Consider the following 21,423-nt stretch of genomic DNA (forward strand, 5'->3'; position numbering starts at 1 on the left):
TTGCCAAATGACAAGCTTTACAATGTTTTTCATTAGGTATTGTTATAGAAGAATCAATAGCTTGTAAACACTTTAGTCTAGAATTACTTAAATGTCCTAATCTAAAATGCCATACAGTTTCAGCATTTACAGACTCAAAAACATTACTTTCAACAGAACAAGCAACAGAAGGAACATGTGAATCACTTAAAACAAAAATATCATCAAACTGAGCTTTATCAAGATAATAAAGTCCTTGCACTTGTTTAGCTAATCCAATCATCCTCCACTTGAAAGGATCCTGTATAATGCAAGTATTTCTATAAAGTATAAAACAGTAATCATATTGCATATTCAATTTACTTGTTGAAATTATATTAAAAGAAAATCCAGGCACAAACAATACATCTTTTAATATCAAGTCATTACTAAACTTAACATTCCCTATGTGTGTTACTGATATCTTTTGTTGATTTGGTAAAGTTATAAACATGTTATGCATTTTCCTATAAGATGTGAAAAAATCTAAAGAACATATAATGTGATCAGTAGCACCTGAATCTATTATCCACTTTGTTTTTGTCAAATTCTTATCAAGTTTAACATATGCACAACCAACAAAATACTTAAACAAGAAATGTGTACCTGATTCTTTTGATGCATCCTTAAAGCCAGTAGATACTGCAGAAACAGTATTAACCCTTGATGTACTAGCAATATTTGATGCAGAACCATTTTGCTGTTGTAGCAAAGCCATTAGTTGTGAATATTGTTGTTGTGTGATTACTGGTGTAGCATCATTTGATTGATCATTCCTATTTTGATGCTCAGGACCAGAAATATTTGCATAATTTCTGACTTATTGTTCAGAACCAGAAGAAACATTTGCATAACTTGTATAATTCCTGCCTTGATTTTCAGAACCAGAACCAGAACCCATATGTACATAATTTGCATAATTTTCATTATCCAAATTCAAACTATCTTGTTCATGACCAAAAGAATAAGTATTTTCCTGATAAGCACCTTCTTGATCCTCATTAACCACTAACTCCCCTACTTGATTAACATATGTCTGTGGTCTAAACCTAGGCTTGAAACCAGGTGGATATCCATGTTTTTTAAAACATATATCAATAGTATGCCCAGACCCTCCACAGTGACTACAAACTGGCTTATTACTAGCTGCATTATTGTAGAATCTCTTTTGTCCCCCCTGAGGTCTATAACTACCAGTACTTGTATTACCAAAATTATTACTAGGAGGTCTAAAACTCTTATTTCCAGAAGGATTATAATTCTGAAAATTCTTCTGATAAGAACTATTATAACCAACTGACTGTGCAGCAAAAACAGAACTTTCATTTTGTGTACCAACAACACTTAAACCTATCTGTCTTTCATGATTCATAGCAAGAGAAAAAACTTTATTTATCTTAGGTAGTGGATCTAGCATTAAAACCTGAGATTTCACCACAGAAAAATTTTCATTCAGACCTTTTAGGAATCTAATTACATAATCCCCTTCTTGATGATCCTTAACAATTTTTAAAGCATTACAACTGCACTGAGGAGTACAGGTACAAATAGGTATCATTCTTAGGTTCAAATATTCATCCCAAAGTATTTTCAACTGTGTAAAATAATCAGTAACAGAAAGATTATTTTGCTTAAATGCATAAATTTCTTCTTGTAAGTCTGAGATCCTTAAAGCATTACCTTGTGAAAATCTGTCATATAGATCTTTCCAAGCATCCACTGCATTGTCAATCCATAAAATACTTTGTGCTATTGAAGGAGATAACGACCTCAAAATCCAAGATAACACCATTGTATTACAACGTTCCCACACTGGAAATATCATATCATTCTTTGATGGAACAGCTATGCTTCCATCTACAAATTTTAGTTTATTTTTAGACAAAAGACACATTCTCATTGAACGATACCAAGTATGATAATTCTGTCCATTCATAGATGGAGAAACAAGAATCAATGATGGATTCTCATTAGGATGAAGAAAAAATGGGCTTGAAGGATTATCTGACTCAAGATTCATGTTTCTTGAATCAAACAGGAAAAATAAAAAATTAGGTTTTCAAGAAAATAAGAACAAAGAACTTTGAATCTGAAATTTAAGAATCAAGAAGATCAATTAGAATCTGAAATTTTAAGAATCAAGAAGATCAATTAGAAAAACAATATACTAAATGAATCTGAAGAACAGTTAATCAAGGAACTGAATGAATCAGAAATTTGCGCGGAAGATTTACAGAGATAGCTTTGATACCATATTAGAATTGAGAAAATAAAGAATAAAGATTGAAGAAGAAGCTGAATTCATTAATTGAGAAAATTCTCAGTAAAGTACAATTACACAGGTTGCTTGTGTTTTATCTAAAACACAAGACACATGTCCTATTCCTATTGGTTCTATCTCTAACGGTAACAAAGAAACTAACAGACTTATAAAACGTCTTTACACTTTCTTGATAACCAACTAACAGAATTATAACACAATTTAAAATACATTTGTTTTATTTCTATTGGCTGAAATTAACCATGCTTGATGACTTGAATAAGCTGGATTGCTGAGCTGGATAAACTCTAATAAGACCAAAATATATGAGTATGTGAATACAATTAAATCGAAAGATTTGTACTAATTAAGATTATTAATTTATTAAAAAACTTCAATAATAAATATCATATTATACATATAATAATATATTGATGTGGATTTGGATTTTTTTTGGAAACTAGATTGAGAATCTGAATTGTGGAGAATATAAAAAATGTGTGAATCATGCGATTTTTAGGTCCAATTTTAATGGAAACAAGCCAATAAGCAAGACTCGCTATTAATACTAATGAGCACAATCATTTTTGGGTCAAATTGTTTCATTCAGGCCTTCGAAATTGTATTTTAATATTTTTAATTAGTATTTTTAAAGTTTATGTTAGACTTTTCTTTTAAATATAAAATTAATATTTTAATATTTTTTCTATAAATATGCAAGTTTAAACTATAAAAAGATATTTATTTTTTAGATAAATGATTTATCCATTAGCTCATCCACAAAAGGGTGGATGGCAAAAAGGACGAATACAAAAACAAAAGCAGATTACATAAAATGGCAAAAATAATGTAAATTGCTAAAGACAATTTAATTCCAAATAAACCAATCCCGAATTGATGTCCTTGTAATAAGTCACTGCCTTGCAAATAGCTGAAAAAAATAATTGAATCTGAATCCACAATCTCATGCCTGAAAATACGTTTGTTTCATGCCTTCCATAATTCACACAACAAAATAATCATAAAGTTTTCCAAAGATTTGATATCTGTCACACAAGAGAGGACCAAAAATCAAAGAAATCCATAACCGATGGAGGAGCACCCATAATAGTGAACAATGCTGATGCATAATGTTCCATATTAAAAGCACAAAACGACAATGAAGAATAATACAAATGCTTATTTCCTTCTCCAAGCAAGCCGGACTAGAAGAAAGTTGCAGACTCAACACCTCTTTTAACCAAAATCGCATTAGAAAACATTCTATCTCTAACCAACAACCATATGAAGAAAAAAATACAGGGTGGACGCTTATATTTACAGAAAATACCTCGAGAATTTTTCGAACCGTCCTAGCCGTATATAACACCCTCACCATTCCCGCTGGCCTATATCCATCTTTCCCAAGCCAAGAGGGGTTAGGAAGTCTGTCCAACACTTGCAGCAACAACAAACTAAGTTGTTATTCTTTCCCCAACACGTAGACGCCGCTGCAAGGTAAAGGAGAAATAGCCCCGCTTGCAATTAAATAACTCAGATACCAAACCATTCTAATTGCGAGATAAATTAAAAAGACCCAAAAAATTAGATTTTAAAGCCTCTCTGCCATTCCAACCATCTAACAAAAATATAATATTGTCTCCCTTTCTAGCATTATGGTAATAGTTGTTTTGAATAAATTTCAAACCAGCTCGTTCTGAATGCAAATAGAAAAAAACACCTGTCATTAGTGAGAACACATTCAGATATATATTTGCGGTCTCCACCTCATACATGTTTGTGAATCCAAGCCCTTAAGGTCTCAGTGGCCTTTTTAGCACTTCTAGGCACCAAATAGGTCATTTAGCCATAGTTATCACTCCATTTAATGATGAATATCAAAATATAGTTGTAATTATCGAAATAAGAATCATAACCACACCCTCTTCAACCACTTGTATACTCATAACACAACTTAACCTTTAGCTAACCCAAGGTCTAACCTAACCTCTATAAATAGAAACTTTATTCAACCTAGTCAGAGGTGGCACCGATGCATAGAAAAAGACATAAACCCTAATTTCTACATAGACCTGGCCGAACCACCATCACAATCACCATCACACACAATCGATTTTCATTAGTCAAATAAGCTAATACACTTCAATCAATAAAGTACACGCTACCGCACACCGATCCTAAGATGGATTCTACATCCGAACTGTCAGAAAACGAGCCAATAACTTAGAACAGTAATTTGGAGGAGCCACATACATTTCATAACACTTTTTATTCATTTATGTGTTCTTCTATTGAATTCTGTCATTAGAATCGCATGTTAGATCTTAAATTACTATTTTTGGCATGTTCTTCCTTCTTGCTATAATTTTCATGAAACTTCTTAGAAACATGCTTATAGGTGTTTTAAACTATTTTAATCATCACATATTAATTCTATTCAATTCCGCCATTAAAACTACATGTTTAGCCGTGAACTGTCACAATTGTTGTATTTGTGTTCTTGCCATGATTTGTCATGTTTTCGACCTTAGAAATATGTTTCAGATGTATTTTGTTTTACCGTTTTTTGGATGTGTATTTCGAGAATATTTATTTTCAAACCTTTCCCTATGTGTTTCTGCTTGTTTCTATGTCGTTTTTGCGTGAAATTCGACCAAACGACAAACTGCCGCGAACCATCGGTAACAGCCCCCCGCCACTCACAATATGATACTCTAGATGGTACCGCTGTTCTTCGCCATCAGACGCTTCTAGATATTTTAAATTCAATTCCAATTGTATTTTCATGTTTCTAGGATCGTCTGAGCTCGAGAATGGGTCCCGTTTGAGCCCATAATTTTTTAATTAGTTGTAGGACATTATTATATATTGCAATGGTTTAGACCCAATGTATTTCGAGCTCAAAAGCCATGTTTTGTAATCTGCCATGCCAACCAGGGCCCGAAGCTCAAACCCGCCAAAAATCAGAAAGTTCCAGAAGCAATTTAGCGTTTGTTTGAACTTGGAATCAACCCCTGTTTAGGACGAAGGATCCGTATCGACGAGATGAAAAACTTCTATGTTCTGACTGAGTCCTGATTCTAATCATACAAATATCCAAATGAATGACGAGGGTTATAAACTTTGGGTCAACAAGGTTAAAAGGTATTTCTAACTTTTCATGTATATCCAGTTGTCCTTGTGCATGTTTGCATTATATAATCTCTTTCTAAATCATGTCTATATCCAAATATTAGCAGGCTAAAATTTGACCATGTTAACTTAGCTTTAAATTCAGCAAGTCCGTCAAAATCACCTAGAAATCATAAGATTGCCATGAAAATATAATTAGTGGTTAGTTAGGCATTTAAGATGACTTAAAATAAAATCAATCTCACTTAAACATCTGGTTTAGGTTTTGTGCATGTAAAATGACTTAGATCCACCTTTGTCTGTTGGTTGATAAACATCCTAAGATTAGATGTATACTGAGGAGTACTTGCTATGTGCCTTACATTACATACTAGTTCAGATCGAGTCATATGCGCATTTTACATGTTTTATCGCTTTCCTTTACCATTTTCCTACACTTGTTTATATTTCTAACACATTATCATATGGACTGCATGTATGATTAAAATGATATAATCAGATATGTCATGTAAATACAATGCAATCGACAAGCCAAATATAATAGTATTCGTAGTATCGAACTCAGTTTTTTGGTCCGATGTAAGGTGGTCTCACCCATAATCGTGGGAGATCTACCTAATCGGTATAAAAGACATTTCCTAGCTTAGTTAGGTGGCGACTCCATTTTTCAATATCTTTTCAGATCCGAAGTCAGTTATAAATTTGGACAAGCATCCCTCGAACTCCGCTCCGCTCACACTTATCTATAACTATTAGGAACATAAGTAAAAATACAAAACAATCATAATAAGAAAATTCTAACACCCTACCTCGTCTTCCGCATTGCAGTGTTGCTTATAAATTGCTCGTAAAAAATAATACCGCTGAAGTAACAACTTAATATCGCCACCATAAGTGGTGGAAAAAGCCACAGCGACACGACGGAGACCTTCGATCTCCGACCTAATAGCTTTATGAAAGAACAGAAAAATAAGAATTTGAGATTTAAGAGCCAAATTTTTATTGTTATAATTAACACAATTATTATTATTCTTTGCAGAAGGATCTATTGTATTCACTAGTCAAAATTGCAAACTCTTTTCTTCAAACCCTCATCTTCTTAATCAATCAACCCAACTGGAACAAGATCAGCACATCGACCACGACGAGGGCGAAGACTTTAAGTATGAATGATCGATTCTCTTTCTTGGGTTTGATTCCATATGAGGACATTATCAGGAGGCTCTAATCTTATTACTATTAAGGGTTTTAATGATAAGGAGTCTGTTTTTCGGACCCGAGTTTGAGTTCCTAAAGATGCTCCGAACGTTTAATTTTTACATTCATTTGTGTCTTTTCGTTGTTTTTAATATATGGATTTGCTATTTTTTGTTGGAACATTTCTTGTTATTAGAATTCATATGTGATTATAAGAAAGATTGGGATTTTTTGTTGTTATTTTCGTTTATGTTGCAACGAAAAAAATGATGGCAAAATAACAGTTTTACCATTAAATTTATTTTGTTTTATATTATTTATTAAGTTGTGATTTTGTGTAATATAAGTCCTAAAACTTAATGTCACGTGCGCTTCAATACATGGGAAGGAACATCACATCATCTTTTTCTGTTAATTAATAGAGAGTGGATTATATTTGCCATTTTCCATCCACATAAGAGTATTTGTTTTTTTATGGATCATGTAAAGATGCTATAATTAGGATTTGTCAAGTATATGAACCTAAACGTGAATAGTTTTGGAGTAGGAATTTCTCGAACAAAACCGGTACAGTACAAGGATTTTAGTATGAGTTTTGCCTTTTTGATAATACTCACGTTTGATTAACATGAAACGTGCTTCTTAAGCATGCTGAAATCATAGCTAAAAAGTACAAAATTTCCATAATACTTCATAAATTGTTATTTTTTTTTCTCTTTAAATGAAGTCCATACAAACTCTCTAAGCTAAAAAAAAAAAAGACAAAGGTGATGGATTATATATGTGTATGAATTCATAACGATCGTCATCACTTCCCACAAACATTTGCACAATTTTCTTTCATCTTCTCCTCTCCGTCCATTGTCTAGCAAACGCAAAAATGCCTTGACGAAACTTTGATTAGCAAGTTTTATCCAAAATCAAGGGCGGTGAGTGGTATGGTTGGTGAGGTGGTGGAGAGGAGAAGGAGCCGCTGCAGTGACATTCAGGTGCGGCGGAAGAGGCGGCGGCATAACCGGCGACGGACATTGGTAACACTTAGTAAAGAGGCCAAATGTATCAATTTGGTGAATGAAATTGGTCAAACTTGCCCATCCACCGAATCCAAATCCAACGATGAGCACCCACACCACTACAAATATATTCATCACGTACGTCCCTACCCATCTCCCTAAATATTTTGGTGGCTGCTCCACTGCATTCTGCAATCACAACCGTTCATCACATAAGCAAACATATCTCAACTATTCGATCATAATTTGTGTAGCTCAATATTTGACATTTTTAATGGAATAATGGTGTGAACGTAACTATGTAATAATGATGATCTTCTTTTTTTAATAAATAATGAATAAATTAGCTCAACGATAAAATATAAAATATTTAATTATGTACTCTAGTCAGTTTCCTACACATTAAACACAATATACACTTTGCATCTACGTATAAGGATTAGATGTGATCAATCAACCAGTTCGATTAAAACTGAAATGAAATTTTTAAAATCGATCTAACCGAACTGATCGAATATAATACTTTAGTCGAAATCAAATCGACCAAAAAAATAAATAACGTTTTTATTATTATAGAAAATTGACTAAAAGTAATCAATTCAGTCGGTTAATTTGGTAACATTTTGCTCAACCCTAATTGGGAGAATATTATCAGAAAAGGGTGTTAATGTATATTGTTGCACAATGTCCAAAAATCATAAAAACATATCAAGAAAAACAGTGTAAACTACAGTCCAGATATGGGGAAATCAGATACACTCTGCCCCATTGCAGTGAGAATATCATGCCTTTTGTGAGCTAAGTATAATATTTCTTACTTATTTTACAATTTAAATTCTAAAAATCTCTCTGATATTTATGATCATCAATATAGAAGAGAGGTACAGCATTGGTCTGCTACACTCTGACCACACGCTATCCCTCCCTCCCATTTCCTAATTAACGAAATTTCAGTTCCATTTATACCATTCAGTCAAACTTTGACTTTTTATTATCCACTTATGTGGGGTCAGATAATGTTACAATGCGGTAAGGTGTAGGGCAGTAGGAGTGTTACCTCTCTTGCAGCAGCTGATTTGAAGGTAAACATGTGGGCCAGAGCAGGAATAATGTAGACAGTGAAGCTAACAAGAAGTGATCCAACGGTGGAGTTGATGGGACCAAAGAATGGGAAGATGATTGCAAGGAACCAGATAGGAATGACCACAGGTAATCTGGCTGCTGCTCTTTTGCATAAGCTCTTGCATTCATGCATTCCTATTGCTTTCTCCCATACAAAGTAGAGTGGTGTGCATGCAAACCCAAATGTTATAAACTGCACCGCAAATTTTCACTTCCATTATTAACACAAATTAATTAATTCAATTTACAATTTTTTTTTATTTTTCAAATGTTTATTTTTTAAAAAATAACAAATTTTAGCATGTTTTGCAATTTTAACGTCAATTTTAATTTTGACATTTCAACACATAATTTATCATTTTCACAAATTGAAAAACCGAGTAATTTTCTGTTAAAAATAGTGATATGAATTTCGGAATATAGACAGTTCAGACGTCTATATCAGCAATTTTTAATAAATAATTGCTTGGTATTTTAAATTATAATTTTTTTTAAAAAAATTGATGTCCAACATTGTTAAATTAAAAATTTCTGATTTTCAAATTAATTAGTTTTTTTTTTATAAAATAATGATGAAATTGAATAATGATGAAGATAATTAATGAAGTAGATACCTGGTGGATGAGCATTAAAATGACAGCCATGTCCCTGGAAGGAGATTTAGGGAAGAGAGCAAAAGCATTGGAGTGATTAAGAAGCAAGTCTCCAAATGCCCAATAAACTGCTGCTGCGGAGGGCAGTGTCAGTGTCAGCACATACACTGTAGCTATTAAGTATATGGCCTTGAACTTCTGTGGCTTCCACATTGCATGCATTATTTCCCTGTTTCATTTAATCATCTCTTTAAAACTAATTAATAACAATATTAACAAATAAGTAGAAATTTATTCATAATTAAGCTGCTGGCCCCAATTCAATTCTTTCTTATGATAAAAGCAAATGCTAAACAATGGAAACATGGCTGGCTTTCTGCTCCTAAAGAGCAGAGGTCCCCCATATATTGTTTAATCAAAAATATTCTTAGAATTAGGTTATCATAATAAAACACAATTAATTGAAAAGTGGTCCAATAAATATTTTTATTTTAAAATATTACAAAAATTGAGTTTATAAATCTATTTATCTACTTTTGTCTGTTCATATTAGAGTTTATCATTTTTATAAGCTACTAAAAGACTCGTTCGGTATTATAGTTCAAATAGTATATACGCTCGATAGTATTGTGTTAAAATTGTAGAATCAAATCCTTCGTGTCGCCAGAATCGTTTCCTCTAAATGATTATGAAAAGAACCATTCCGCTCTCTTTAAGAGAAAATAAAATAGGGGGCTTTACTTAAAGGGCAATTTGGGAAAATTATATTATATATACATGGATTAGGCAAATTTTGTTCACTAGAACATATGGTCAGATCATGTCTAAGCAAAACCAAGGTTTAGTCTTCATCTTTCTTCTTAATTTAAAAAAGCATAAACAGAGGACAGGACAAGGTTTAGTCATTTTCAAAAGGGTATTTCTTAATGGAATTTTAATCAATCAAGGACAAGGTCCAAAAATATTTTGTTTTTTTTATATTAAATCAGTCTTTAAGGTAAAAGACAAGGAGTTACTAGATAAATGTACAAGTCCAAAATTGTCTTACACAGTAACAGCATGTCCCCCGAATGTGTAGAGAATGTTTGTGGCCCCAGTAAAATATAGCACCATCTTTGTTGGACCTGAATGCTTTACTCCCTCCACCTATAAAATCATCAATTACACCCTTTTTGTTAATTAATCTCTTATTAATAAGACCTTAATTATCATACTTTAGTATAAAGGTACATTGAAAATGTCCACATTGGCCTAGTAGATCATTGCTAGCCAGATCTTTTGCTTGCTAGCTAATTTTAAACCCTAATGTGAATTAAAAGACAGAAATGTGTTAAAAATGTTAAATTTAAAAAAGACGGAATGTGGAATGCAATTGTTTAAACAATGTACTTAAATCGCTAGAAACGCAAAAGGTCAGGATTTAATAGCAAATTAAAAATAGCATACAAAACAAAAGTTAATTACCTGGCCATGGAGGAGAGAAGCAATGGTAAGATACCAAGCAGTGTAAGTAGTCATAACAAGGCCAAGAAATGACCAGATTCTGTAGTTATGAAACGACGGAATAAACACTGTCGTTGCACAACAAGCACCGAATATATATGTCCATGTCCTCTTGTCCAGATTATCATTTATGTAATATATATTGCTGCATAATACATGCCAAAACCCTAAATTAATTAATATTCAACACCCAAGAACATGTGATTTTTCATTTGTTTTATGCACATTTACACCTACCTTGCACAAGCTATGAGCTGAATGACCGAACCAAAGAGAAGAAATGTGCAGTTAAATGCCAAACCCACGTTCCTCCAATGTTTTCCAAGCAGTCCATCAAGAACTTCAAACCACTGTACAAATATAAAATTTCGAATTTTTAGAAGTATTTTTGAAAAGCATAAACGAAACGTAAAACTCGATAAATTTCCGTAGAACGTAAACAAAATATGGAACCTGAATGACATGGTTTCTGAAGTCAACTTTTTCTCGTTCTTTTCTGGTTCTGAACTCAACGTAAAGAATGCTAATAAGATAAGCAGTCCAGCTACCCATGACTCCATAGAAGAGCTGAAACATAATTCCTGATAACATTCCAAGTTGTGAAAATGAGTAGGGCAGTGTGAGCAGAACTTGGGCCACCTGGAAACAAAAAAGAAACTCCATTAATGGAGTTGACGATTCAAGAAAAACGCTGGACAACATTCTGCTAAAGTCGCGGGTTCTATTATAAATACCTGATTAGAAGCACAACTAAACCAAGCATCATAAACAGAACCACCATGCCACAAGAACTGAGAAAATTTAGCTTTCATGTTCTTGGGTTCACCTTCAGTTTCCATCTCCACATAATTACCTACAATTACAGTCTCCACCACCTTATCACCTGCTGCTGCCATTTTTGTTACAGTCTCTCTAGCTTTCTCTCTCTAAAGCCAGGCTTGTTAAATGTGTGCTGTGTTGTGAATGGATGATAGAGTGAAGGAGGAAGAAGAGTATTGTATTGAGAATGGAAATGGAAGTGAATATAGTGTAATATATAAAGACAAGAGAAAGAGAGAGATCTTTTGTGTTTGAAAGGTATTTTAGAGAAGTGGTTTTGGGAAGTGAGTAAATCCACTTTTTGCTTGATGTTTAGAATTAATTACCAAAAGTTTAAAATCTAGTAATTTTTTTTTTGTTATAATGTAGAAATATACCATGGTTGTTGAGTTGAGCCCTTTCTTTTTGAATAGATTGCTCCTTCCCATAAAATTTAAGTTATTTAACTATTTTTTTCTTAAAAAACATTGCTTTCTCCGTTTTGAAATAGTTGTCGTTTTAGAAATTTTTTTTTGTTTTAAAATAATTGTCACTTTAAAATATCAATAAAACATTTATTGCTATTTTTTCATATACTAGTTTCGCATTACGTGCTATGCACGTGGCTCGTAACGTAACTCGTTAATGAACATATTAGTAAATTTATTATAATTATATCAATTTTATATTTATAATTAATATTAAATTAGTTAAGAATTTTTATAAAAGTAAATATAATATATTCGGTTATTAATTTTTTTTCCATACTGAATTTATTCTTCTTTTGGTTTTATAATAAGTATAAGTAAATAATTAACTTAATTTTATTAATAATATTTTTAAAAATAATAAGATAAAAATTTAAATAATAATATATTAATCAAATACAATATTGTAATTTTGTAGTTCAATCAAACTAAAAGATAGGTATTCCTACAAATTTGGAGACAATTTAGTTATTTTTATATATTAAAAACTAAATTGGAGATAATTTAGCTACCTATTCTAATTAGGACTTTAATTACAATAGTGATTAATTAAATAACTAATTAGTTAATGACTATAAAACCTTTATTTAATAGTAAACTGAAAGGAATTATTCAGTAAATTTGCATGTCCCCCCCCATCCGTGCTTTTATATATAGTATAGATAACTCTTATTACTTCATTGAAAGCATACAAAAATATAAAAACAAAAGTCATAATAATAAATATCAACAAATTTTAAAAAGGGTCAATTTAATAAAAATGCTTATAAATTTAAATATATTTATTATTTTTTTATTTTGTGTAAAAATGGATAAAGTGACAACTATTTTTAAATGGAGGGACTACTAATTAATTAAGAGCTTTACTAGAAAACATAAAGTTAGTAGGGATAAGAAACAAAAACAACCCTAGTGTTTATCTAAAATCTCACGTAACCCTTTTTTGTTTTTTCAATCTCAATATGAACCCTCATATTTCTTTTGTTAACAAAAAACACACGAGTTAATGAGATCTATCCCCGTTAAGTTATCTAATGTGGCACTCTTTTTTCGCAATAAAACTTCAACGTGGCAATATTTTTTAGAAAAAAGGTATAAAAATAATCCTAATGTGTACTACGAGTTTCACTTAACCATTTATTTTTTTTAGATTTTAACTATAATCTTAATACTTTTTAAATTGAATGTCTCCATTAACGAATATGACGGGACGTCAATTGAAGGAGTTATGGACATGTAAAATTCTAAATTAGGAGAAATTAGTCATATAAAAGAATATTTGGAAAAATTAAGTGACTAAATGAGACTGGGAGTAAATATTAGGGTCATTTTTATACCTTTTTACTTACAAACATTGCCACGATGGAATCTTGTGGCGTGAAAAAGTGTCATGTCAGACAATTTAACGGGAATGAATATTTTCGTTAACTCATGTGTTTTTTTTTGTTAAAGGAAAAAACATGAAATTCAAATTTAAATAGAAAAACATAAAAAGGCCAAAGTAGATTTTGGCTAAACATTAGAGTCATTTGTGTATCTGATCCCAAGTAAATATAGTTAGTTAAATTCTATTTAGTATAAATTAGTTAAAATTCAAAAATTTAAATGAATATTATATTTGTAAAAATTAATTATTATTATTTTAGGTTACTAAAAATTGGTAGTATTATTTTAATGCATGCTAAACAAAGATATGTAAAAATTAATTATTTAAATAAAAAATATATTCATTATTTAAAATTAAAATTAACATATCCAAGACTTTTGTTGTCATGCGTATACTTATATAGTGCATTATTTCAAGACAAGCTACTACTTATAGTACTAACGAATGCTTACAAATTTCAATGTGCACATATGAGAAAGCACACACTATCACATTATACCATGTCTACTTAATAAAAATAAAATAAAATTATATGTAAGAATAGAGCATTAAAACTGATGCAAAATAATTAAAATTAAGAAAGGGAATAAAAAATTAAGAAGTGAAAGGAAAATAATTATAACAAAATAGACCATATGATTGCAAGGAAACGGGCGTGGTCGCTTTATAAGAAGAAGAAAGTTGCTTTAATCACATGGCCAAAGTTTTGTAAATTGTCTATGCATGCCCAAACCCCAAAATTTCACATGTAAATTATAATACATGTTACCTATATAATTATATGTCCAACTTTTTTTATATGTAAGACAAAAAAATTGGACCATATACTATAAAGAAATCTATTGATGACTTCTTGCTTAATCATGTGCCTTACAAAAGCTTATATCCTTTATGAATTTCTGAATTAATTTTCTTTGGTTATATTATTCCTTTGTATAATTCTTAAGATGTATTATCATATTGTATTTATTTTCTTACCTTTGGTCATTCTCCTCAGCCTTCTATATGTTTACTTTATGGTGTACATTTGGCTCACATCGTACTACATTTTTATAATTTGTATCGAAAAATTGTTAATTTTTTTCAAATCTAAAATATTCTCAATTTTTCTCAAATTCACTTAGATGAATGATCTCTAAGCAAAAAATATTTAATATGATTATTTATTTACGGAAGTGTTTAGATATCATCTATTTAAGTGAACTTGAGAGAAATGGCAGAAATTTGGATTTGAGGGTAGTCATTTCCGATACAATAGTGTTAATTGCAAAAAGATGTAATTTTTAAGGTATTCTGATTTGGAATATTGAATGTTTGTTTTTTATTTGGATCAAATATTGAAAAATTGTTAAAAGAAAGAAATAAATGTTAGGATAAAAACCTTAAGCAAATACTAATACTTTGAGCCAAGGCTTCCTATGATTATTTTATTTTTTCAAGTTCATTTATCATTGTTGGACGAATGATTATCACTTTTATCCAATAGCTAAATGAGTAAATTAAATAAACTAAGAACAAAATAACCATAGAATTTCCTCTTCGAGTCTCTTCTCTCCTAATTATAATATAAAAGAAAATAATATTTATAATATCTATAAATATTGATGAATTTGACATATACATCCTGAATCAAAAAATTCTATAAGAAAAATGTAATAACTATATAATTTATTAAGAATATTGGATAGACATTTTCTTAAGATTTTATTAATTTTCTTATTATGAACTAATTTATTATAAATTAACATATACGAAAATATTTTTTTACCAGTTATATTTTTTATTTGTTACTTGGATATAATTGGCACAAAATATAAAATTATTGTACTGAACCGTCAAATGTTTTTGTTCACGATATATTTGACAAATATATTATAGTTTTGGATATGTAAACTCATTTTCCAACCCAAAAATTAGTAAATATATTTTCTATTAGAATTATTTGATATGCAGTTTTTATAATGGATGCCGACTAACTCGATTCAAAAAGGATAAAAATCGTACTTAATTTTTATCTTTACTAAATTTTAATACAACCGTATATTTAGAACTCTATTTTTTTTATGAATAGAACTCTATACTTATTAACATCTTCTTCTTTTTTCGAAAGAAAAATTTAAAAAAACTCATAGTATAACTTTTTTTTTGTGTGTCAAAAGGCTAAAATTCTTAGTAAAACTTTTTTTGTGATGGTTATTAATTACAATAACTTAGAATAACTCTTTGTGATGGTTATTAATTACAATTTCCTGCGTCGACAACTTTGCCAGCTAACTTGGTAATTATAGCTAATAAGAAAATGTTAATAATTGTCTTTCTGCTCATCATTATTGTGCAGATAATGATTTTGTCTTTGCATAATAAAGAAAACAAACCTATTTATGTGTAACAAATTATTAATAAAAAGCATGATAAATGCGTATATGTATATAACCTATAGATTTTATTTTTCATCTTATGTTATGTTGGGCTAAACATATTCATTGGTATTGTTAGGGCATGCTTTATAGTCATAGATGGGACCAGAAACATTCCTCTGTTACTTCTGTCTCCTTTGACTGCTTCTTATATAGTCATATGTGAATTATTTTGTAGCATGCCTTGTTCATATATATTACCTTTCATGGTAAAATTTCGACAAAGAAATGGTAAAAAAATTTGATCAATTGTATGATCAACGGGTTCGGTTCCGTTGGTTGTTTTGACATATGTTCAAACTTCAAATAGAACGGTACTATATACATTTCAAAATTCTAGTGACGTGAATTTGTCATCCCAGGAAAAAAAAACAAATTTGTTTAGATTTTAGTAGCATTTTAAGGTTGCAGCCACAGCTATTGACATTATTTTCCCCTACAAACACTTATAATATGAACAATTAACATCAAAATTAATTAGTCCTTAAATATATTAATTATTATCAATTAGTTCAAATTATGATCAATTTATCTAATATTTTGGGCAAATATTAGCTTCAAATCAAACACCTTACTATTCTTTGAATTAACAATTTTTTTAGGTTTTCTCCCCATTTTTGAGAAACGGTGTATGTTAGCACGCTGAGAGAAATTTTTAGAAACTTTTATTTTTTTCAATTAGAGTTTGATTGAGAGACAGAATAGAGACAAAATGAAAAATTTATTATTTAATAAATTTTGAAATTGAATTCCGTTCAGTTACTGCTGTTTTTCCTATAAGCTATTCTTTTTAATTTATTTTGGAAGCATATATAAAATTTTCAATAAATCCTCGCATGAAAAATTCTTTAGGTGAAATTATTATTTTATTGTGATAAGCTATAGTTATGTTATGGACAAACTATGAAAGGTCAATTATAATGTTATGTGGTAATGGAAATTAACATGAATGAATATAAGACAGGGCATGCTAGCTTGGTCAATCTTTGTCTTTGAACTAATATTCGGATTCACTAATACTAATACATGGAAAAAAGTTATTAGACAACAAAAGTTTTTACTGAAAAATCTTCAATGATAAGTCTACTAAATTTTGTTACATGCCCAAGTACCCAACACAAGCACAAAGTTGAGTAACTGAGGGTAAATAAAAATCGAACTAAATTATAAAATCGAACTAAATCAAATAGAAATATTATAAATTATAATATATTGACAACAGTATGTTGATTTAAAAGAGATCTCCATAGTTCAATCGGCTTGACAGGCTTAATCGATTGAGTAAATTGTATATAAAAATAAATTATAAACATGGATTAAAATCTAGTGGTTGAAATGTCGGTTCAGCAAGATTAATCAGCGATTCGACTGATGGTTCAGTTCAGATCAACCGGTTCAATTTGGTCCAATCCAGTTAAGTGGATTTCTAACTTGCAGGGTCAACGGAACTGACAGTTAGCCGGTTTTTAATTCAACGTCCAGTTTTGTCCGATCCGGTCTTTTAAATACTGGTCTACACTCTATTTCTTCAATCATATGGCTGATTCCACCAAGCATTGCTTTTTTTCTCTAAATGTGGAGATCAAGTGTGACATTGAGTTTTTGATAATTGGAAATGCTTGTGGAAGACATGTAATCCACGACTTTGACAGTTTGATATCCAGCGCTTATATCATTTGAGCTACAGCCCGTTGGTGCCCCGTTAAGTTTATATCCTTAATTTCTTAATAACAAGACATTCGCATAAAAAAAAGGCCTAATGCCTTAAACAAAACCCGACCTTATAGCCCCTTTTCGATTCTACACTGACGTTAAAAATTTGTCAAACTTATCCTATTTTATATCTTATCGTTTCAATTGTATCCCATTTTTTAAATTTTTTGTCACTTTTTTTAATTAAATGATGAAATCATTCAATTAACCATATTTAAATATAATATTAATTTCATCTTCAATCAAAATAAGTTCTTTATTTTTAAAAACTAACTAAAAATCATAGTCATATTTAAATTAATTTAAATTCTTAATTAATTTAATTAAATATAAATAAATTTTAAACATTTGTAATTACTATATGCTATACATGGAGAACTATTTTGATTTTTCTTTTCAAATGAAAAAAACGTCAATTTAATATTTTAGGGTACAATTGAAATGATAAAATGCGAAATAGGATGAAATTGACAAGTTTTCAACGTTATGGTAGGATCAAAAAGGGGTTATAAGATCGGGGGTTTTAAGATATTAGGCCTAAGAAAAATGCTAAAATGCTTATTTTCTCACGGTCAATTATCGTTTTTTCATTATAACTATCAGACGTAGAGGTAAAAGTTTAACTATACTCCCTCCCTCCATTTATAAGTCCACTTTTTTTTCTTTTTTTAATATTTGTCCATATTTTTAATAAATTGGAATTTTTAAGATTAACTTTTTTATGTTGTCTTTGTTTAAAATCAACTATTCATTGACATTAGCCCAAAAAAGTAAATTAGTTGTATTTATAAAATTTAAAATATTAATTATTTTTTTAAATTATGTAAAATTATTAAAGTGAACAATTATTTTAGAACGAAGTGAGTATTATTTTTTTAAAGTTATATAATCACTCTCTAATACTAAATTATATTTGCATCCAGTGTTGATAGACATGCGCATACGTTAGAAATAAACTGATATGAATTGAAATTTGTGTTTTCTTTTTTAAATTCGAACAAACCAATTTTTTAAGAATATAAAATTTTCAAATCCAATTGAACTAGTTGTTCAATTTGTATTTTTAATTCAATTTGGCCATTTTGGTTCGATTTGTACTAAAACGTAATTAAAGTATTATGCCAAAAACCGAATAGTGCCGAATAATTAATTTTTAATTATGTCAAATCAACCAAAATGAATCTTTTAGTTCGGCTTTGATATTTAATTTGATTCGAATTTTACACATTTTTAGGTTTTGATGATTTTCTTAGCATATTTTGCACTGATTAAAGGCCCTACATGTATCAATCTTTAGCCTTGTATTTCATTTAAAGATGAACATTTTATGTTCTTCTATCCATTAATGCTTTTATTTTCTTTTGGGTGCTAAAGAGTGATTGACTTGAGAAGAAATTACACAATGTGGGGACTCTTTTGTATGCTAAAAGTTACTTAATTGAAATGTGCCCATATTCTATGATTTAAATCAACATTTTATCTACAAACTCAATCATATTTACTTTCCTTTATGGCCTCCATTTTTTGAAGCAATTTTTAGAATGAGGGAATCCTATAAGCTACAAACACCACTAAAGCTGTAATTTTTTGTCCAAAGCACATTAAATTATTTTTCTGTCTCATTAGAATTTTCTTTGCTTTTTGATTGACTCTACATTTAGATTCCCTTTGATCTTTTTCCTTAAGAGTTGTCAAACTATAGCATTTTTTTTTGAGAATATAGTTGTGTCACAGAAATATGTAATTCCAACAGAATACTCTCTTTATCAATTAAATATATAAAATTTATCTCGAAATATAAAAAAAATCAAAATAACATAAAAAAATCTATCCCGTAATTTAAAATTCCACCTTCCTCCACTCCCGCCGCTGCTACTGTGGCCTCCGCTTCGGCCACCAAACTATGACTGAAAAAGCCATGGCTTCGTTCTTCTCCATGGCCGACTCCATGGCTGGAGAAATCCGGCCATGGATAAGAACGATTTGTTCTTCTCCATGTGGAGAAGAACCGATCTGGGTTCATGAAGAAGAACACATATCTATTGGGTTCTTCTCCATCATAGAAAGGAATGAAGCCATAGCTTCTCTAGCTATGGCTTGGTGACCAGAGTGGAAGAGGGAGGGCGGCGGTGAGAGTGAAGAAAGTCGAAATTTCAAATTACGGGATAGATTTTATTTTGAATTTTTTTATATATCAAGATAAATTTTATAAATTTAATTAATCAAAATGACGGTTTTGAGGTATATAATTTTGTAATAAAATTTAAACTAATTATATATCTACCAAACATAATTTAAAATTATATTTTAATCAAATTAATTAGATTATAAATTAATTTTAATTAACTAATTTAAAAATATTATTTTTTTAGAATGTATATGAATTTTATAATAATATAATTAATTGGTTTGAATTAAAAATTGGATTTTATTTTGATTGAATTATTATATGGTTTGATTGAATTAGAAGTGTTGCCATGCCGACAATTTATTGAATTGAGTGACATGGCATACATGTTGGCTAAAAAATGGTTACTAAAGGTATTAAATATGATAAAACTGGTTAAATAGACCGATTTTTAAAAGTTTGGATATAATTGATAAAACTCTCAAGGTTATGATATTTTTTAAGCCTTTTGACAAATACATGTAATCATCCAATTGAATTTATCTAGATAATATGAATTAATTTATTTTAAAATACCAAAATTATGCTTATTTATTTAAGTAGTAAGTTTATATATATGTTAGTTATTTTTGTTTCATTTTCTGTGCATATTATGATATTTAATGAGAGTGTATATAATATTTAATCATACAAGTAATAATTAAGTGTCTATAATTTAAAACAAAAATTTAAAATATTGCCGGTGCTTTTATAGCACAGTGATAATAGCCACATGCATCTTGGTAAGAGGTTTCGTATTTGAGTCTCACTCCCCCTTTCTAATTATCAAAGGAAAAAAAATTAAAATACTCTCCGACCAATTTGCGACGAATGAATTACATGATAAAAATTTTGAAATTTAAATTAAAAAGTTACTAAGCAATCTTTATTCATTAACTTAAATTTAACTGTATTAAGCATACTAACTAATATCTTTATTTTATAAAACAATAATTTTATTTCTTATAGACCAAAATGGTAATATAATTTACTTTTAATCAATTTGACTCTTTATTATAATTTTAGGGAGCAATTGTAACTTTTTCCTAACATAAGGGCTGTTACAGTGTCATTTCGTAAATGGTTTCAAACGTTAGGGTTGTTTTGTGAGCTTTTTATACAAAATACAGTATTTTCTACATTATTTACTTTTATACCATCCTTTTTAAATCTTTACATTTCACACCAATTTTCTTTTTTTAATACTTATTTTAAAAAAAATTACTTTTTATACTAACTTTTATTTTCCACCATTTCTTTTCATTATTTTTGATTTTATTTTTTCACCATTGTATTTCTGCATTTAATATTCATCATATATTTAATTTTTAGATTTTTTTTTTGCTTTTTTTAAATTTTGATTGTTGACATTTTTCGTCAGTTTTTATCAACATAATATCAAAACAATATCAACAATATTAAATTGGCTTAATATTTATTTTTAAATCTTTCTTATATTGATTTTTACTTTTAAATATTTTTTAATATTTATTTTTCGCTCATTTTTAGCCAGTATTTATTATGTACCACATATTTGTTTTCATATATTAACATAAAATCAACAAAAGATCAATCAATAATCAACATGTAATAAACTAATTATTTTAAATTTTTT

General features: G+C 29.6%; 1 protein-coding gene across 1 annotated transcript; it reads right to left on the reverse strand.

Moving 5' to 3' along the window:
• Positions 1–7,267: 7,267 nt before the first annotated feature.
• Positions 7,268–11,917, reverse strand: LOC126683190 (auxin transporter-like protein 5). Its single transcript, XM_050379030.2, has 8 exons — positions 11,573–11,917; positions 11,292–11,477; positions 11,076–11,188; positions 10,800–10,983; positions 10,384–10,481; positions 9,357–9,564; positions 8,678–8,935; positions 7,268–7,809 (listed from the first exon to the last, which is right to left on the reverse strand). The coding sequence occupies exons 1-8, from the start codon at positions 11,732–11,734 to the stop codon at positions 7,528–7,530; spliced, it is 1,491 nt and encodes a 496-aa protein (XP_050234987.1). The 5' UTR covers positions 11,735–11,917; the 3' UTR covers positions 7,268–7,527.
• Between the last annotated feature and the right edge of the window lie 9,506 nt (positions 11,918–21,423).

This window comes from Mercurialis annua, linkage group LG5, assembly GCF_937616625.2.
Source record: "Mercurialis annua linkage group LG5, ddMerAnnu1.2, whole genome shotgun sequence".
Lineage (NCBI taxonomy): Eukaryota > Viridiplantae > Streptophyta > Magnoliopsida > Malpighiales > Euphorbiaceae > Mercurialis > Mercurialis annua.

Excerpts from the sequence above, each read along its gene's own strand:
- LOC126683190 (XM_050379030.2), bottom strand. The coding sequence starts at position 11,734 with ATGGCAGCAGCAGGTGATAAGGTGGTGGAGACTGTAATTGTAGGTAAT. Across the intron at positions 11,478-11,572 it reads TTAGTTGTGCTTCTAATCAG|GTGGCCCAAGTTCTGCTCAC; the intron begins GTATTTATAATA and ends TTTTGTTTCCAG. Across the intron at positions 10,984-11,075 it reads CAGCTCATAGCTTGTGCAAG|CAATATATATTACATAAATG; the intron begins GTAGGTGTAAAT and ends TGTATTATGCAG.